Below are 21466 nucleotides of genomic sequence, written 5' to 3' on the forward strand. Positions count from 1 at the left end.
TAAGGGTTGTTCATTTCACCACCACCACTACCACCAACGCGTTTCACCACAAGACCGTGCGCAAGCCCTTGTGGTGAAACACGTTGGTGGTAGTGGTGAAATAAACAACCCTTAATAAGCATTTATGGAGTGCAGCAATTTTTTTGTTTTGAAAATTATTATCGGGCTGGATATTGCCTGTCTAATGCCTGCACCGGACGGCTGAGCGTGTTGGCAAAGGAATCGCATTGCTGGTAATATATATATATATTAGGGAGAGGAGTTGGCCTAACGGCTAGGGCGGTCGACCTCGAATCTGGGGAACTGGGTTTGAGTATCGGCAATGACGCGGAACAACGTGTGATTTTGGGCACATCACTTAATCTCCCCGTGCCTTACAAAACTATGAATGTGTCCTCATGCAATGCTACTGGAGCTATGTAAAGCGCTCTGATACTATATTCGGGTCAAGTTCCCGCTATATAAAACTCTGTAAAATAAAAAATTATATATATATATTTATTTATTTATTTATTTTTTTTACGAGCAAATGTCCCAAGCGGGGGGAGCGTCCTTCGGCTGGCGCGGGCGGCGAGGATCAGGACAGCCTCGCTATAAAATGTCACAACAAGTTATTAGCAAGTTTTCACCAACAAGGAAAACGCCGCACACCACCTCAATGTTGGTAAGTTCAATTTATTTTCCTGTAGGCTCTCTCCCATCTACGCGTTTCGGACTGTAGAAGTCACTGGTCACGGTGTACAAACAATTGTCCTTTCTATGTTTTGCACATTTATACTGACATCCTCACTTGGCATGTTACGGTGCATTGTGGGGGCAGTAGGCAAATGCAGTTTTATACTGTTTTACAGCTTTGTCGCCGTGTTGCTGAATTGCGAACACCTCACTATGCATTGTATTAATTACGGGTTGGAGTATTTAGTTACCACGTATATGTAGGGCTTGATTGGCACATTGAGTATGTGTTGAGGATTTATTAAATTGCCATTCACATTTAGTAATGGAATAAGAAACTGCCTACATATTGATGACTGTTAGTCATAGATTTTAGGGATGGCTGAGTGCCATATGTCAATTTAATTGCATGCATCCATGTGCTATTTGCATATCAGCAACACTATGACAAAATTAACTAAATTTAATCTGCTATCAATTTACACGTTTTTTACTATCTTATCAGTGTCATTCGAATGTTATATAAGAATATTACATTTGCTCTTTTTTAGATTTTACATTAGTTCACTTGATTTCCATTGTCCAGCTTATCATAAGTTCGATTGTTCTCTCCTCTATTTTGTACAGTTTATATTCATAGGTGTACATAATGGGGACAATGAGATGTATGTACACCTATGAATATAAACTGTACAAAATAGAGGATTAATACAATGCATAGTGAGATGTTCGCAATTCAGCAACACAGCGACAAAGCTGTAAAACAGTATAAAACTGCATTTGCCTACTGCCCCCACAATGCACCGTAACATGCCAAGTGAGGATGTCAGTATAAATGTGCAAAACAAAGAAAGGACAATTGTTTGTACACCGTGACCAGGGACTTCTACAGTCCGAAACGCGTAGGTGGGAGAGAGCCTACAGGAAAATAAATTGAACTTACCAACATTGAGGTGGTGTGCGGCGTTTTCATTGTTGGTGACAACTTGGAAAAACCTTGTTGTGACATATATATATATATATATATATATATATATATACAGATGAGATCATTCTTTTTTGAGTTTTATATAGCGCGAACTAGACCCGCAGGTAACAGAGCGCTTTACATGAGCACCAGTTGCGTTACTAACGGACACATTAATTTTTGTTAGGCATGGGGAGATTAAGTTGTTTGCACAGGATGTTGAGCGTCCTGCATAGATTCGAGCTTGGTTGCCCAGCTTCGAGGTCGACCACCCTAGCCCGTAGGCCACACCCTGTCCACTTTTATCCAATAGATGCCACCAGTGTATCACATCAAAATAGATCTGTATAATACAAATGCTAAGTAATAACACCACAAATGAACATTGATTTGGGTAGCTTAAAATTGGTTTAAACTGGGATGGTCAAATTCTCCAAGTCTAACATTATAGAAACAAATCTCATAATTCGCAATTAACAAGAGCGCTGAGGGAAAATAAAGTGTTGCTCGTTGGTCATCACGTAGCCGCTACAGTAACAGATGTACATAATAATATACCAGAGTATAATATAAAGCATCATCGTCACAGAGCAATGTCCAGGTGGGAAGCTCGGTTGATGATTGTGATAGAACTCTGGCACAGGGCTTGCTAGCAAATAAACATATTCCTACACCATGAACATAATATTTAACCCCTTCGCTGCGGGGGTTAATTTAACGCTGTGCTAGGGGGGAAGGGGGGCGCGCACAGCGCCCGCATGCTCATGACGAGCTGAGCTCGTGATGAGGCACGGCGCTCCGGTGATCATGACGAGCTCAGCTCGTCACAGGTGCATTACCTGCCGTGGAACGCTCAGCACAGCAGGGGAATTATCCCCGCATGCGAGCGTTCCACGCCTCATGACGAGCTGAGCTCGTCATGAGCACCGGAGCGCCATGGCTCATGACGAGCTCAGCTCGTCATGAGCATGGGAGAGGCTAAAGTAGCATCCTGAGGCAACTATTGTAAAGGGTCATTTGAACAGACTGAGACACATAAGGGGGGCATACAGAATGCTCAAGCCCCAAAACCTATGGTGGCAATAACATAATATCGTCACTGGCTACCTGAGGACTTTCCACCTGCACAGTTACACAACAGTGAAGCAGCATTGTTTTAATCTTTATTTTTTATTTTTTTTAAGTGTCCCTCCTCTTTAGCCCCTGGAAATCAAATCAATAGTTATCTTGGAATATTGCAGGACTCAAACAATATTTAAGGAACACCCTTTGGGAAGATAATGCAGGCTGCCATAAAATTTGCTGCTTTCAGGAATCTTTGGCCATGTTTCAAGAGAGCTACAATACTCATTAACAAATATCAAAAAGGTAGACGCTCTGGTGGTCTAATTGTGTGAATTGGCGTACATGTAAAGATGCCTGTCATTTCTAGTCATTTTTTAACAGGAGTATAAATAAAGGTTCTTACTTTGGCCTTCAACTTAGCTGTTCCACGGGGGCATTTTTTAATACACTTCGTAATGAAGAGGATATCCGTTTTCAAACTTCAACTAGTGAAGGTGGTGTAAGAAATTGGATTGTTGATTGACTGCGCCCACTGAAACTTCAGGTCCCACTGCAAAGCCAGCATATGCCATGTGGTATGTGTCATTAGCAGCATACAGGAGGCCATGATACTCAACAGCTTTAGAGTCATTCCCAGATCCTGAAACATTGGTATCATAGCCTGAATGTTCTGGACTCGTTGTTCAGGAGGATAGGATCAAAACTGCACTGTATCCCGAACAGCTCTGTTGAAAAGTGTTAAAGAGGGGGTGAGTGTGACTTCGGCACGTTGAGAGTGAACCCCAGCTAATGCAGGAGGTTCGCCGTAGTCTGGAGGTGGGAGAAGACAGCCTGGGGCAAGCTCGCCTTCAACAGCCAGTCGTCTAGCTAGGGGAAGACTGCCACCACTGATCTGCACAGATGAGCTGCGACCACCGCCATCACCTTGGTGAACACCCGAGTGGCGCTGGTAGGGCCAGAGGGGAGCACGGTGAACTGAAAGTACTTGTGGCTTACCATAAACCGGAGGTAGCGCCGATGAGCAGACAAGACGGGAATGTGATAGTAAGCTCCCAGCAAGTCCAATGCTATCATTCCGTCTCATGGGTCCAGGGCAGATAAGACCTGAGCTACAGTGATCATCTTGAACGTTATTTTTTGAGGAAGGAGTTGAGGGCTTGCAGATCTAGAATAGGACGAAGACCCTTGTCCTTTTTCGGGACCAGAAAGAAGCAGGAATAACAACCACAGCCTACTTCTGGCACCGGAACCCTCTCTATGGTTCCCTTGGCCAGGAGAGCTATGACTTCCTCCTGAAGCAAAGTCAGGTGATCCTTTATCAGCCGGTCGTAAGTTGGAGGCATGGAGGGAGGGGTAGTCTCGAAGGTGAAGGAGTAGCCCCTTCGGACTATCTGGAAAACTCACCTGTACGACATGATGTTCTGCCAGTGGTGAAGGTGATGGCTGATCCCGCCAGCTACAGGCCGCCCATGATCTGAAAGGACCGGATTAGGAAGGTTTGGAGGCGGAGGTTGCAGGGATGGTGGTGGACTGACAAGACTTCTGGTCACCCAACCCATGGGGTCGGAACGACCTGTGCCCACGGCCTTGCAGAGGTTGTTGAACTTGTGAAGTCTTGTGCCTTGGATATGGTTGGCATGGCTGAAAGCCTCTTCCGTAGCGATGAAAGGGAGACGGGAAACATGTGGCCACGGAGAGGCTCAAGGACTTGGCCATTGCCCGGGTGTACTTAAAGGGCTCCAGTGCCATGTCTGCCTTGGTCCGAAGAGTGGTGTGCCTTTAAAGGCATGTCCATTAGAGAGGCCTGGAAATCCCCTCAAAAGCCAGAAGTCCTCAGCCAAGCGAATGGCCAATTTAAATGCAGTTGCTCTGCCCAGTGGGTTGGTCGTATCAAGAGCACAACGAATGGTGAACGTCACCGCATCTCTCCCATCCGTGGAGAAGTGTGGCTCACTGGTTAGAGCAGGCAGACCCTGAAGCAGAGGTCAGACTCTGGACCAGGGTTCAATTCCCGACGCGGCAGGGTCTTGAGCTCAAATGTCCATGGACTCGATAATTCTCGCTTCGGTGCCTGACCTAATCATGGGTTCACACTCTGCAACTCTGGGCATTAAGCTTGCTTAATCTCCACAACGGCCCCCCTGCGGCGGGATGCCTGGCTTTCACCTTGGGGATGCCCTGTAGGGGCTATCTCACAGGGAAAAGCCAGGACGGGTTCCCAAGGCAAGCGCGGAGATACCCCTTTGGGGGTCGATTCAGGCGCTATATAAGAAACATAATAATAATAATAATAATACTGCTTGGGAGAGGGTGGCCCAGGTATCCTTCAGGACCTATGGCAGCACTTGGGCAACCATTTCCCACAGGGTGTTGCAGTAATCGGCGAACAAGCATGCTGTGTTCACCGACCTCAATGAAAGGCTGATTGACGAAAAATATTACTTATCCCAACTATCCAGCCTCTTGGATTCTCTGGCCAGAGGTGCAGAAGGGAACGCGCCCTGGGAGGTGGGAGCTTGGACCACCAAGCTCTCAGGGGTAAGGTGGTTGGTGAGGAAATTTGAGTCGCCTGGTACAGGGCGATTGGGGCGGGCGTTTGCCCTATTCACAGGAGCCCTGTGCTGGACTTGGACCAGGTGCCCAGAAGGACATCTGTTAAGGCCTCGTTGATGGGCAAGAAGAGTTTCCAGGAGGAGACACCTAGCTGCAGGAACTCTGTCAAGATGTTAGACTTGACTGCCACAGAAGGGAGCTGAAGGTCCAGGACCTCAGCTGCCCTTCACACCACCATAGCGCATGATCCTCCAGTCTCCATAGCCAAGGTAGTGGGAGAAAGCAGGCCAGAATCTGGAGAGGTACCCAGTCCGCTCGCCTCACCGAATTCTCGTACCAGTCCATGTCCTGAAAAGCCTGGTCTTGTTAATGGTCCAGTGACCCGTCCCAATCTTCCTCCATTCCTAGCCCTTCAGAATAAGGCTGAGGAATCGATTAGGGCCCAAAGGGTCTGTTGGTGCCGATCCGGCTCCAAACCGTCAGGAATGAGAATGGGGTTGGTGCCGTCAGTGGGTGCCGGCGGCGTCGTGAGTCTCAGCGAGGGCGACGGGGAAGGTTGCAGTGGTACATACGGCCAGTCTGGATCCATTCCTGGATCCTACGGGGAGTCATCAGTGCGGGAGTCGGAGCTGCCGGGCAGAACCGAATGGAGCCCCCACTGAACCTACCGGGCCCGAAAGCACGCTGGCTGACTATTGGTCACTCTTCACATGTTTTTAACATTTATTGAAACTGAAATGAAATGAAGAAATTCCAGTGTTTTTCATACATAAAAACTTTGAACTAAATTTGTTCTCAGAGAGGTTTAATTGAATGTAATTGATTGTCATTCTTTTCATTATATAATGAGCTAACATATCCTTTACTTAAAGTAATTTGATACGCCACCCGACAGAACCATTGTTTCTTTAATCATATATGCCCAGGTTCTGAGGGACACAGGGTTACCCCTTTTTGTTTAACCACTTACACTCTCTGACACACCATCTCACATTCAGAAAGCAATTAAAAACCTGACTCTGCCAGAATATAGCATAAACTGTTCTCGGGAGTGACCACAGCCAGCGCGGGGAAGCCTAAGGGTTGCCATGCACTATATTAAGTCTATATTATTATTATTAATAATAATAATTATTATTATTATTATTATAATAATGATGAGTGGCCTCAATCGAATTGAAAAAACCTACAACCTTAAAATTAAAATGTTGACTTTTTTAATATTGTGATTTAAATAAAATATTTCATCATTTGTGTATGTGTTTGATGAAGGCTTGTTTCTACATTTTTGTGTATTGTTTTGCAGTTCAAATCTCTGAAAATGCTAAAGTCTGGGTCCCCAGCTTCCAGTAATGACTCAATGGGTCATTCCTGGGTCCCTGGAGTCCAATAATCAATCAATCAATGACACTTATAGAGCGCGCTACATACCCGTAGGGTCTCAAGGCGCTTAGGGGGGGGGGGGGGGGTGCCGCTACTGCTCGAACAGCCAGGTCTTCAGCTTCTTCCTGAAGGAGAGGTGGTCTTGGGTCAGGCGCAGGTCGGTCGGGAGGGAGTTCCAGGTCTTGGCGGCCAGGTAGGAGAAGGACCTTCCTCCTGTAGTTGCTCTTCGGATGCGGGGGACGGCGGCGAGGGCGTGGTTGGCTGAACGGAGGTGGCGCTCCCAAACGCCACCTCCGTTCAGTCGGGGTCCCTGGGTTCCAGTAAAAATTAAGTGGGGGTCCACAGAAGTCGAAAGGTTAAGAACCACTGCTCGACAGCATGCCCACTTAGCCAATGAAAACCCAGGCACAATGTGCTCCTACACTTAGTCTGATATTCAGATACAACATGAATTCCAGGATGATACAAGGGTTCAGACTACAACGTGGAGAAAGACGTTAAAAATTATAGTGAAATGGAAGATTTATTTTTGCTTGGAGTCAACGCTCTGTTCTACCCGCCTATAGCTAGGATGACCTAAGTGGTTATATGGGTGTACTTGGCGTTATTCCCATCATGTCTTTCAATAGCTTTACCTGACCTTTTAGCTTTGCCAATGCTTTTTGCTGATGCTGCTGCAAATTGCCACACAAAAACCCCAAATAACAAAAACAAATCTGTTAATGTGGAACAGCACTGGCCAAAGCAAAAGAGAGAACTTAGAAGAGAGGGAAAGGGGGGAGGGTGTGGGAGGGAATTACCACCAGTGCACGATAACATATACAAGTGCACATTAGTATCATGACACTGCAACTTTTTTTTTTAATTACCATTAAGAGATGATGGATGCCAAACTTGGAGCAGTAAACTCAATTGTAAAAAATCCATGCGAAATAACACTGAAGAGAAAGCAAGTGACAAATTGCAGCTACTAGGCCCTCTAAAAGGAGAAGACTTTTTTGTGTGTGCTTTTCGATGAAAAGAACAAAACCTGGGTACAAAAGTCAATGCTGGATTGGGTGGGCGGGGAGTTCCAGAGAGTGGGAGTGAAGAAAACAAGTTACTTACCTGTAACTTTGGTTCCCCAGTATTGGTAACTTTCATAGATTCCCATGCTTTGTATCATTCCCCGTCGTCGGAATGGGAGCCTCGGTAGTATAAAAACCATAGAAACAAAAGAGAAACCTAGGCCTAGGCCTCATCTCATTTTGTATTCTATCCACCTCCTTTTGTAAAAAGAGACCAAACTTTTGCCAGGACCAATCAGAGCAGCCTCACCCTCTAGAACCTTCCTGAGAGAGCTCAGAGCCTCAGATTTTCGTAGCCGTTGTGCAAACCGCCACAAACTCTGTACAAAGACTGAGCTTTCCCAGGGGAGGCGGGCGGGCGCATGGGAATCTATGAAAGTTACCAATACTGGGGAACCAAAGTTACAGGTAAGTAACTTGTTTTCTTGCCCCAGTATTGGAACTTCCATAGATTCCCATGCTTTGTATCAGAATAGCTAGCAGTACAGCACCATGAACACATTTTGTAAATACATGGCATCACATAACCATAGAAAAATACATAAAGTACAGTAAAAACAAACAAAATGTGCTCACCAGGATGGAGGGATCGTAGGGAAAGCTCACCTCTCAATGAAACAGATTACGCAGGACTGCCTGACCAACAGCCGCATCATCTCGTCCTGCAGATTCCAGGCAGTAGTGTTTCGTGAAGGTATGAGTACTGCTCCACGGTGCTGCCCTGCAGATGTCCTTAATGGCAACTCCCGAAAAGAGAGCCACAGATGAAGCCACCGACCTCGTGGAATGTGCACGGACTCTGCCGTCCAGCGGCTTGCCCGCTTCCTGATGACAGAATTGAATCGCACTGGAGATCCAGCGGGAAATGCCAGTCTTTGCCAAAGGCAACCCCTTACGAGGTGCACTGTAGGACACAAACAACTGAGTAGACTTCCGAAAGGGACGTGTGCGCTCCAAGTAAAACTTTAAGCACCGTTGAATGTCCAAAGAATGGAGCGTACGCTCCGCAGGTGTAGAAGGATGTGGAAAGAAGGTTTTCAGAATCACCGGTTCATTCAAGTGGAACTCAGATGGCACTTTCGGGATGAATTTGGGATTAGTCCGAAGAACCAGACCTTGTTTTGTAAATTGCAGGAATGGATGCACTATGGAGAGTGCCTGAAGCTCACTCACTCGTCTAGCCGATGTTAGAGCTAAGAGGAGGGCTAGTTTCCAGGAGAGGAACTTTAAGTCTGCCTTGTGAACCGGCTCGAACGGAGCTTTCATGAGTTGAGCCAAGACCAGGTTGAGCTGCCACACTGGTGGAGGAGGACGAACTGGCGGATACATCCGGAATAGGCCCTTCAAGAATTGTTTAACCACCCTAGAGGACCATAAGGAAGGACCTGCCGAACTGCGTCGAAACCTTGATATGGCCGCTAAATGCACCTTTACTGATGAATGTGCCAAACCAGACTTAGCCAGAGATAGCAAATACGGCAGCAACTGATGAGGTTGGGAAGTGTAAGGATGGAGACCTTCCCGTTGACACCACAAGCAGAATCTCTTCCATTTTGCCGTGTACGTCTTGTTGGTACTTGGTGCTCTGGCATGAGCCAAGACCTCTCTGCATTCTTGAGACAAAGCTAGATGACTGAATTCTCTGTGTTCAGGAGCCACGCCGTCAAGTGGAGGGATCTCGGATCCGGGTGGAAAACCTGTCCCTGACTCCTGGACAAGAGGGACGGAATGGGCCTCAAGTGAATTGGAGGAGCTTGGGAGAGCCGCAGCAGTTCTGTGTACCAGAATTGTCTGGGCCACGCTGGAGCAATTAGAATCATCCTGCAGGGTTCCGCCTTCATTTTCTTGAGAACTCGAGGAATGAGGGGAATGGGAGGAAAAGCGTAAAAGAACGCGCTGTACCAGGCCATCGAAAGAGCGTTCCCTAGGGACCCCCGATGGTGAACCTTGCTTGCGTAGAACCGGCATTTGGCGTTCTCCGGCGAAGCAAAGAGGTCGATGGTCGGCGTCCCCCAAACTGAGAACACTCCGTCGAGAATGGATTGATTCAACTCCCACTCGTGAGTCACTTCCGTCTGGCGACTCAAGGCGTCCACCTTGACATTGAGAGTTCCCGCCAAGTGCTCGGCTCTCAGAGTGATGTTGTTGTGAATCGCGAAATCCCAAATCCGTTGAGCTTCTGCGGACAGAGTCTGCGATTTGGTGCCTCCTTGTTTGTTTACATAGTGCATGGCCGTCGTATTGTCCGTCCGGACCAGCACTGAGCGATTGCCCACTCTGGGCAGAAAAGCTTGCAAGGCCAACCGAATGGCTGTCAGCTCCAGGAAATTGATATGGCACTGCCGCTGTCCTGGACTCCAATGGCCACTGACTTGAAGCTCTCGGAGCACTGCACCCCAGCCTTCCAACGAGGCGTCCGTGGTCATCACCATGGGTGAAGGAGAAATCCTGAACGTGAGGCCTTGGGCGAGATTGCTTTTCTGAAGCCACCATTCGCTCGCTGTTCTCATTGCTGATGTTACAACAACCCTGTCGTTGAACGACCCCTCTGCTTGGCGCCATTGCTTGTCCAGCTCCTCCTGTAGAGGACGCATCCTTAGCCTGCAAAGCGGTACTAATGGTATGCAGGAGGACATCGATCCGAGAAGGGATTTGTATTGGCGGACCGATAGGACCTTGCTGCGGCAGAGTAGTTGAGCCGAAACCATAAATTTTTGTTGTCGCTCTTCCGAGGGACGAGCCGTACAATGCGTGGTGTCCAGCACGGACCCCAGGAATCTGGCAGTTTTGGAAGGCAGGAGGACTGACTTGTGTTCGTTCAACTGAAGGCCCAGGCAGCGGAACAAATGGAGGCAAGTAGACACGGCTTGCGAAGCGTCCTGGAAAGATGGTGCCTTGACGAGCCAGTCGTCCAAGTAAGGGAAAACTTCGAGAGATTGTCGTCGAAGGAAAGCTGCCACCGGTGCCAATACTTTGGTGAACACTCTCGGTGCCGATCGAAGGCCGAATGGAAGCACTTTGAACTGGAAATGGCTCTTTCCCACTGTAAAGCGAAGGTATTGTCTGTGAGCTGGGTGTATTGGAATATGGAAATATGCGTCTTCTAAATCCAGCGACGCCAAGTAGTCGCCTGGATTTAAGAGAGGAAGAATTTCCTGGAGAGTGACCATCCTGAAGGAGAGCTTTACGAGATAGGTGTTGAGCTCCCGAAGATCGAGGATGGGACGCCAAGTGTCTTTCGTCTTCCACACTAGGAAGAATCTTGAATAGAACCCCCGGCCCCTCTGAGAGAGCGGGACCGGTTCTATTGCTCCTTTGAGGAACAACTGGTGGGCTTCTAGATGTAGTAATCCTAGATGTCCTGAGCGGATGGCGCCCGGAGCTCGTGTTGGAGGAAAGTTGTGAAACTCCAACGTATGGCCACTCTTCACGATGTTGAGGACCCATTGGTCCGATGTTATTGACATCCAACTGTCCAGACAAAGGGATATCCTGCCCCCCACTGATGTGATCGGGAGGGGAGGAACAGCAGGTAGAGCCGGGAGGCCGCTATTGTCGTTTGGTGTTGTCACGGCCTTGTCGCTGTTGACGGCCTCGCGGAGGGTTGCGAGAGAAAGATGCTGATTGCCCTTGTCGCTGATTCGAGTAATGGGGTTTATATGACTGGGAAGACTGCGAGGAAAAACGTTGTTGGTTTCCTCTGTAAGATGTAAATCCTCTCCCTCGTGCGCCCCTAAAGGGGACCTTGCGATAGGTGAGAGAGCCCAAGGACTTTGCTGTGTCTGTGTCCTTCTTGATATTCTGTAGGGTATCATCCACATGCTTCCCGAACAGCATCTCCCCATCAAAAGGGAGGTCTAGGACTCTGTTCTGGACCTCCTGACGAAACCAGGTGGCCCTCAGCCAACCCTGACGCCGTAAGACGGCGGAGCCGGCCAAGGCCCGGAAGGCCGTGGAAGCAATGTCCATTGCGCAGTCAATCACTTCTGCTGACGATTTCTCTCCTTCCGCCAGCACCTTCTTGGCGTCCTCCTTAGTGGGCTCAGGTAATAGGTCCACGAAGGGTTCCATGTCGCACCACATCTGGCGGTCGTAACGGCCTAAGATGGCAAGGGCATTCGCCGCTCGAACCAGTAAGCTGGCCATAGAGTAAAACCGTTTTCCAACATTATCCAGACGTCTGCCGTCTTTGTCCGGAGGAGTGGTCAACGGTGTGGACGGATTCTTTGACTTGCTTTGTGCCGCCTGAGAAATCACCGAGTCAGGCTTTGGCTGACCAATAAGGCAAGCTGGACTGCCTTCAGGAGCTTTATATTTCTTCTCCAGCCTGGGGAGGACTGGAATCACCGTGGCAGGACTCTGCATGATCTTCATGCCCTCCTCCCATACATGCTCTATAATGGGAATAGATTTGACAGAGCGTTGGTGTTGTTCCTTAAAGTCATACAGGAAACATTCCGATTCCTCTCTTGAAATAGGTAGGCCAAACCTCTTAGCAGCCCGTTCCATCAGATGATGAAAACCCCCTATATCCACCGGAGGGGAGATGGAAGTGTCACGACCAGCAGCATTTGGGTCTTGCGGGTCATTGTCCCCCTGATCCGGGTCAGGGTCCTGTAAAGGATCCATCAAGGGATCCACTGGAACAACCTCCTCATCCGAAGAGGTATCCTGATGGGCATCGGGCAGTGGTACGGGATCTGGTGTGGGAACCCGGGCCAAAGGTGTCACTGGCGGTGGTGTGGAGGGTACCACCGGAACACTAGTAGCCGGCTGCACTTGCGGCTGTGGTGGAAGTGGAAAAAACGTAGTCTGTCCAGAAGGGTCTGACGGAAACCTTTTACGATAATCCTGAAGCATGTCCTGAAGATCCGAAATGAGAGAGGAGGGCATGGCTACCATGCCTTGTCCCAAACTCGGCGGATGTCGCTCTTCCACAACATAAGGATGTAGTTGTTGGCCACCTGCCTGGTCGAAATACTCCTCCGTGTCCGTCTCCTGCAACTTTACGTTCAAGTCCGAGGGACTATAGGCAGGTCCATAAGTGTCCTGAAACTCATCCTCGTCAGACTCATCATCTAACAGCATTGTCGGTAGATGGGAAGAGACTCGTCGCGGAGACGTCATCTCCGGCGTGATTTTCATTCTCCGAACTGGAAAATGCACTTTTTGGACCGTCGACGGTCTCGTCGACGACGCCGTCGTCGTCGGAGCATCAGTTAATGTAACCGTCGACGGCACCACAGCCGTCGTCGACACAATCTTCGTCGTCGATGGGACCACCGTCGACGGTCTCGTCGACGAACTCGTCGTCATTATCATCGTCGTCGACGTGGAAGCCGTCGTCGTCGACGTCGTCGACGTAGTCTTCGTCGTCGTTGCGGCCGTCGACAGCGGCCTGCTAGTCGTCGTCGACGTGGAAGCCATCATCGTCGACGAGCTCGGAACCTTGAACGTCGACGAAGTCGCCGTCGTGGACACCGCTACCGTCGACGAGCCCGTCGACGGAGCCACAGAAACAGCGGGAACTTTAGCCAAAGTCACAGTCGTCGACGTACCTGGTGTTCTCGTCGTCGACGGACGCTGTTTTTTCTCCGGCCCAGATCCTGAAGTGCCAGTAGAGTGTTTATCACTGGGCTTGATCTTTTTGGACGGAGGAGAAAGGATCACCACCTCCTTTTTGTCCTTTAAGGCTGGCACCACTGCTGTAGCCTGTCCCTGCCTCTCCTTTACACTTTCGTGAGGAGATTGAAGGGGACCAGCCCTCTCAGACCTGTCAGAGATCTTGTGAGGGGCTTTAAGAGGGGGCTCAGATGTCGAAGAACCAGGGGGAGACCTACCCCTCTTCTTTGATCTTTGCGAGGAAGCAGCAGACACGGAATCCTCCTCATCCGAAGAGAGCACCTCCTTGCGTGTCTTCATCTTCTGAAGCCAGGTAAGTAGCCGGCCTTCTCTGTCCCGAAGAGTCTTGTTCGAGAAAGTCCTGCAGATCTTGCAGTCTGTGGCCTTGTGGTCAGGATATAAGCAATAAATGCAATTATCATGCTTATCCTCCACAAAAAGACGTTTTTTGCCACAAGAGGCACAGGACCTGAATAAGGCCTTCTTCTCCTTGTCAGACATGACGATTTGAAGCAGAAACTTGAAGAAATAAGTAGAAAAACAGTGAAAACTGAGCAGAGCTCAGTGGAGACTCCCTAGCACAACGTGCGGTAGAAAAATCTGAGGCTCTGAGCTCTCTCAGGAAGGTTCTAGAGGGTGAGGCTGCTCTGATTGGTCCTGGCAAAAGTTTGGTCTCTTTTTACAAAAGGAGGTGGATAGAATACAAAATGAGATGAGGCCTAGGCCTAGGTTTCTCTTTTGTTTCTATGGTTTTTATACTACCGAGGCTCCCATTCCGACGACGGGGAATGATACAAAGCATGGGAATCTATGAAAGTTCCAATACTGGGGCAAACAAAGCATTGAAAATTCAAACAAAAACAATAAAGATGAGACACAAGCTGGGCGGGTACATGGAGGTATGGGAGATGTTGATTTGAATGGTTGATTTGAGAGGGGAAGAAACAAAAGAAAAATCACAAATAAAGATGTTATCCCTCAGATAAAGGGGCGATGGAAGGCTGGTGAGGAATTTGCATGAAAATGTTATCTACCAGAAAGAGAGTTTTCATGGATAGGCTTAAGGGGTGGAGGAATGAGAGAGAGAGATGCGGACTGGTAGAGGTACTAAGCGAGAGAACACACAATATTTGATCAAATAACCGTCATTTTTCAAATGTGTCAAAACGGAGCGGGAGATAGTTTGGGTGCTTTTTTTACTGTGTGTATGTAAAATATGCTGGTGAAATCCGTCAGGCCCCTCCCATACCCAACTGAAGGCACCTGTACCCAACGTTTTTACCAGAAAATACATTTATTAGAGGGGTGTAACGCTCTTAACACCCCCCCCCCCAAGCCACTGCTACCATTTTCAAATTAATTTTTCTCCCACTGGGTTCGGAAGCAAGCATCTTATACCAAAGATCTCCATTGCGTTCAAATATGCAAACTGTTTATCTTTTAGAGTGCTGGAAAAATAATTTGGCTTCTGTTTGGGGAACAAAGGCTCGACGACCAAGTCTTCAACAGGCAGTTTCATTAGGATTCTCACTGAAGGGAGACTTTCTGCACAACATTACCATACGTATGTATCACACTCTTCAGCTACTTATAACGGAGTCATCCACAGGGACACTCATGGGGCATGGATGGGTACAAAACCCACCAGCTGAAATTATTGACGATGTGTATGCTAGGAAGCAGAGGATTGGCTATCTATGTCTTAATGATCAATGTGGGAACGAACAAATGGACAAATCTATTGCCGCACTGGTGTCTCAGCGCTAGTGCTGCAAGTCATACTGGTGCCACAAATGAGCAGGTGACTGACAATAATGTGCTGAACACCCCGACTCGATATCGTCTCAGGAGGCGCAGCTTCAGGGGGGTGTTACACCCTCCTAATAAATGTATTTGGTATAAATAGTTGGGTACAGGTGCTTACAATCGGGTATGGTTGAGGTGTCTGTTGGATTTCACCAGGATTTTTTTTTGTGGTTATTTCACAAAATAACGTGTTTTTACTAACTTAGTACCCGTGCCAATCTGCATTCCTCTACCTTTCCGCTGCCCCTTAAGCTCCTCTCATGCGCCCTGCTTGTCGTATAATGTATTTTAACATTATATGCCATTGTGATTGTTGGGACATCTGAAGCTCACACACCACCAATCTTACTGACCAAACTATGCCCCTGGTTAGAATGAACATGAAAGCTCAACAAGGATGGAAAGTGTGCAGAGGAGAAAAGAGGCATAGAGAGCGAAAATGGCAGCACAAGGCATACGTACAGCTGTGGCCCTCCGGTGCAGTTTGTCTTGTGGTGGATGTCATTCCAGGTGATGACATTGGGCCGCCCCGTTGTCATGGAGGTGCCGATGGTGAACGTCAGCCGCTGGTCAAAGGCTTTCTTGAACAGGGTCAGGACTTTATTCCCTTCTGCGCAGTCAGGCAAGTAGGCGACACGTGTGGTTCCTGGATACCGTATTCCCGGATTGGGATGTTCTGACTAGAGAAAAAACAAATACCAGGAACATAAGCAACCAAAAAGAATCTGTGTGTAGACATCCATTTGTGGGGGAAAAAAAAGAAAGGGGAAAAAAACTTTTAGAACAATACATGGTGTTTGAAAAAAAAAATAGTAATCTTGCCACATAAAACAAGTTTTTTCTCCACTTGGCGTAGTCGAGGTGACCCTCACTAATGGATGAACATGACAAACCTATTCAGACAGGTGCCCCAGTCAAGCTCTTTAATATTTTTTTTCTAAGGGGCTGAGCTTCCCTTTGGGGACAGTGCCACTTAATGAGCCACTGCAGCAAGCAAATTTTAAAATTATAAATCCAGTTCCCGCCACTGGTCAATCAGAAGTCAGTATTTCCTTCCCGCTGTAAAGCTTATGTCAGGTCAGGTTCTCAGGGCTTGCGCTACTCAGGAGCAGATGGACAATTGCAACAAGTTTTGCAACTGTCTGAAAACGCAAACAGTGGGTACTACTGCAAGCGTATTGAAATTCCAAGTACTTCCTGTTTAGGCACTGACCTTATTAGGGGAGCAGCAATGTTGAACAAGCAAGGTTTATTCTTGCAGGGTGTAAACAGTACAGACGGAGCATGTATCACTTAAAATAAAATATAAATGTCCAGTGTTATTCTTCTAGAAAAATATTTTTACATGAATTAGTTAAGAAAATATGAACACTAAAGTTAGCAAGTTGTAACGTCATTTACATTCTCCGAAAGCACTATCTTCTCTATTCTGTCCTTCACTGTGTTTACACATGATTAGCACAAGTACATTTAGCAGGGCTCGTCCCCTTTTGACGGCGAAATACACAATTTGCATGGAGACTGGTTTTGATCAAACAGCTCGATATCTGGTTTAAGGGATAATGCTTTTTGACTCGGAGCAGTGATACAGTGGTAGGACCCACGGGTCTCATACTGTCATTAGTTCAGGTTCCTAGGCCCCATGAAGACTGGCAGCTCAGGGGTGCCAGTCTCAGCAGGGGCAGAACATCAGCCTTGTGCTGGCTCTCGCAATGAGTATACATGACTCGAGAACACCATCACTCCCTGGAGTGACTTATAAAGCCAGAATGAAGATTCTGACACAATTTAGATCTGCTGCAACAATGATTGGAACCTCTGGAGAGGTTCCTCAGACAGGAAGGCTCTGCTAAACGATGTGAGCAGAATTTCTCTGAGAAAGTGAGTTTGAGTGGACAACTTTTCTTCATTTATAGTTGGCCCACGCCACCAAAAATCACACAGGCCCTAATGGAACATCTACGCTGCAATGAGATCTGCCATTGATCAGCCTGTCGTCAAAGAAGGGGAAAAAGTGATGACCTCAACGTCTGACAAACGTGGACACTGGGCTAGGCATTGTGTATGAATTTGTGGTTCAGACTTCAGTTTGAAGGGTAGGACCTTGCTTTCGCAGGACAGCTATCTATCTTGCATAATAGGAAATGGAAGTGCTCTAAATCTTTGGGCACAATAAGGAGCTATATGCCCTCCAAGTTTAACAATCTGGTGAATTCCACATCCTGTAAAAACTGAAGCACTTTTTGCAGCATAAGCATGCAACTCCACTGCCGCTTGAGGTACTTGTTTAACTGCAATGGTATAATAGAATCTGTTGTTTCAGTGAGATGTGGGGGACTTCATTTGACAGCTTTTTCTGGATCAGGAGGAAGATCTTTGACTGCAGAAGACAAAGGTGTTGAAAACATTCTGTAACTGGTAGGTTCTATGGTGGTCTCTCAATGAACCAGAGGGTGAGAATGTACTGGATAAGGTCGATAACTCATCAGACGAACATGATAGTGCACCACTTGTTGACTTAGAATGAGAAACCGTAGTACCTCTCTGCAAAGTTGCAATCTCTTAATCCAACTTTATGATCCGAAGTCCATTGCTCAAATGAAGTGCTGTAAAATGCTTCCCTGGCAAATGTATTATTATGGATTTGTTCTGCACTGTCAGACTGAAGGAAATACTATGGAGCAAGCCTTGCATGTGGAGAATCGCCGCTCTTACTATTTGGAGGAAATCATTTGTGGCTACATTCATTGCGGAATCGATCATTGTAGAGGTACTATGCTCCCCTTCGGAAAAGATCATCTGTGTGTCCACCCACATCTGGTGATGGTACCTGATAGAATTAGCTGCTTCATGTTTGAGTGGCAAGAAATGAAAAAAGTTTCTCAGATATATCATTCTTTGACCTTTAAAATCTGAGGGCACGTTTAGGTGATGCCGGATTATGAGCTTACCACTCTACCTCTGTCACCACTACAAGGCCTAATACTATATCCTCCACAGATTTATACTTTTTATACAGGAATGGGACAATGGTCAGGCAAGTGGCTGGGTTATGCCAGATGTGATGAATGATTGGTATGGCTCTAACCTCCTTCCTAAGCAGGTCCATAAAACCATACATTCACGTTCTTGAACCTCATTGCTTATAACATTCACAATCATGAGCCTCATTGCTTATAACATTCACAATCATGAGCCTCATTGCTTATAACATTCACAATCATGAGCCTCATTGCTTATAACATTCACAATCATGAGCCTCATTGCTTATAACAACGAATGCAATATGGCAATATCATCAGCAGGAGAATCGGCATGAAGGGGAGCGGGTGCCTGTTGATGAGCCATGTAATCTTCTCATTTATCTAGTCTTCTTCCTCACCATCAGCGGCCTCCTTTACCTCTCCATCCTTTTTGTCTTCATCCACTTTCGCATATACCATGATGTTAGCTTCCGCTTGACTGGGCACAAGGTCCAGGAGGCAGTGGCGGTGTTTGTGTCTGTGCAGGTGGCTGCTGCTGGGGGGCCGATTTGAGTGCCAGGGATGGAGCTCCCTTTGGTTCTGGAATCTTGTATAAAAGTCTTGCACTGTGGCTTTCAGAATTGGAAACAGTTACTAAGGCAGCCTTCTGTAGTATAGCTCATAAAGAGGAATCATCATAGTATCAAACACGATCTTCTGGGTCATATAGATAAACCAGCGCTGCAGGGTGTCGACAGACTGTAGATTACCCATGATACTTCCCATGCAGTACCAAATGCAGATTTATATCTTATTAAATCTCTGAGCCTATTTTCTAGACCTGTGCTGAGAGATAGGCTATGTTACGAGAGGTGGTGGTGCCAGAGGCATTGAGTCTGATGCTGGAGGCGAAGTCAGCTTCTGTGGCGGAGCTGGCCAAGATGGTTGAGTTGGAGTGATGTACCTCTGCGCGGAAGTGAAGAAAGAGGGAACAGGTGCAGGAGTGAAGGATATGCCACTGAATGGCACCAGAGGCATAAACAATGGCATGTCAGGCCGCCTGACAGGGCCCAAAGCACATCAGATGGAGTTCTGGCCCAGGCAAAACGATTAAATATAGTATAGATAATGTGGCTGGGTCCGTACCTGGTGGCAGGAACTCCAGGCATGATGCAGCCGGTACCAGGAAGTCTGGGTATAGTGGAGTTGGAAAGTTTAAGTATGTTGTAGACGACAATGAGGGATTCTGGTGGCTCAGGGGCCAAGGCCGGCTGAGGTATGGGAGCAGACTCAACCGGGGGAGGTGGGTCCATCCTCTCACCAAACAACCAACTCCGGTTCCGAGGATGAGGATTCTGCAGTAGGCAGAAGGCATAGAGTTGACTTATCCTTGGCATGCTTTTTTGACTTTATTATTTTATAGGAGAAATATGAGGAAGATTACCTTGAGTGTGGCCTCAAACAGCAAGAACATCGCTTGTCATTGTGAGCCTTAAGAGCTTTGAAGATAGGTTTTAAGAATGCTCTTACAGTAAAATAAAATGGTCTGCAGTCTCATTACATAAGAGTAGTAAAAATGGATGCAACAGACCTAAGGATAAAGACAAGTGGAATTAACATTATTGTGGATACAAACTTATAAAGGGAAAGTCTCTGGAACATCCTCGGTTGGAAAAGTATTTTTTTCCACTGGTTCATGCAAACCTCCCAACTATGGAGATATCAACTAAGCTCATCCACGGTCCTCAGGTGATTTAGAATTAAGCAGCAAAAAAGACAATTAGCCTTAAACCTTAGGACAAAAGACACACAATTGATGGACGGAATGCAGAACAAATCAAAACATTCACCCCCATTCAAGAAATCTGGGTTAAATCCATGATTCTTTTGCTCACCATGCCACCTCAGTTTAGCCTTGGCCATATTCAAATCAGTCTTGACCCTGTGCCTCATGGGAACAGTCCAGCCCGAACTGCCAGGCCAGGTCCTCCCTGGACCAGAAACAAATATCCTAGGACCGGTTTCGGGGTTTCACCCCTCTTCAGCCAGGATAGCTTGATTCCAGAGGCACAGTGAGCCCAGGACCCACGTCTAGGCATACCTGCGCACTTAAGGCGAGAAAGCAAAAGACACACACTTGATGGATGGAATGCAGAACAAATCAAAACATTCACCCCCAGTCAAGAGATCTGAGTTAAATCCATCATTCTTTTGCTCACCATGCCATCCCAGTTTAGACCTGGCCATTTGCAAATCAGCCTTGACCCTGTGCTGGGGTGAATGTATGACATTGTTCTGCATTCAGTCCATCAATTGTTGTTTTTGCATTTGTCAGCCGCAGTGGAACGGGTATGCCCAGATGTGGGTCCCGTGCCCGTCACTGGAGTCAAGCTATCCTGGCTGATGAGGGCTGAAAGCCTGAATCCGGTCCTAGGATGCTTGTTTCCAGTCCAGGGAGGACCTGGCATGGCAGTTCGGGCTGGACTGTTCGCATTGGGCGCAGGATCAAGACTGATTTTGCATTTGTCACCCCGAGTGGAACGGGTATGCCCATACGTGGGTCCCGTGCTCTCCATGCCACTGGAGTCAAGCTATCCTGGCTGATGAGGGCTGAAAGCCCGAACCTGGTCCTAGGATCCTTGTTTCCAGTCCAGGGAGGACCTGGCCTGGCAGTTCGGGCTGGACTGTTCCCATTGGGCGCAGGGGCAAGACTGATTTCCATATGGCTGGGTCAAAACTGGAATGGCATGGTGAGCAAAAAAACGATGGGTTTAGGCCCAGATCTTTGTACTGGGGTGAATGTATGACATTGTTCTGCTTTCTGTCCATCAATTGTTGTTTTTGCATTTGTCACCCCGAGTGGAACGGGTACGCCCAGACGTGGGTCCCGTGCTCTCTATGCCACAGGAGTCAAGCTATCCTGGCTGATGAGGGCTGAAAGCCCGAAACCAGTCCTAGGATGCTTATTTCCAGTCCAGGGAGGACCTGGCCTGGCAGTTCGGGCTGGACTGTTCCCATTGGGCGCAGGGTCAAGACTGATTTGCATATGGTTGGGTCCAAACTGGAATGGCATGGTGAGCAAAAAACGATGGATTTAGGCCCAGATCTTTGTACTGGGGTGAATGTATGACATTGTTCTGCTTTCTGTCCATCAATTGTTGTTTTTACATTTGTCACCCCGAGTGGAACGGGTATGCCTAGACGTGGGTCCCGTGCTCTCCATGCCACTGGAGTCAAGCTATCCTGGCTGATGAAGGCTGAAAGCCTGAAACTGGTACTAGGATGCTTGTTTCCAGTCCAGGGAGGACCTGGTCTGGCAGTTCAGGCTGAACTGTTCCCACTGAGCACAGGGTCAAGACTGATTT

At 47.6% G+C, this 21466-nt stretch overlaps 1 protein-coding gene across 2 annotated transcripts in view; it reads right to left on the minus strand.

Moving 5' to 3' along the window:
* DTX3 (deltex E3 ubiquitin ligase 3) overlaps positions 1-21466 on the minus strand; it is a 224743-nt gene that overhangs the window by 4859 nt on the left and 198418 nt on the right. For both annotated transcript variants that reach the window (XM_078688968.1, XM_078688967.1), the window contains exon 4: positions 15601-15818. In XM_078688968.1, coding sequence (XP_078545094.1) covers positions 15601-15818 — 218 coding nt within the window. The remainder of the gene's footprint in view (positions 1-15600; positions 15819-21466) is intronic.

Source organism: Lissotriton helveticus, chromosome 1_1 (genome assembly GCF_964261635.1).
Source record: "Lissotriton helveticus chromosome 1_1, aLisHel1.1, whole genome shotgun sequence".
Classification (NCBI taxonomy): Eukaryota; Metazoa; Chordata; class Amphibia; order Caudata; family Salamandridae; genus Lissotriton; species Lissotriton helveticus.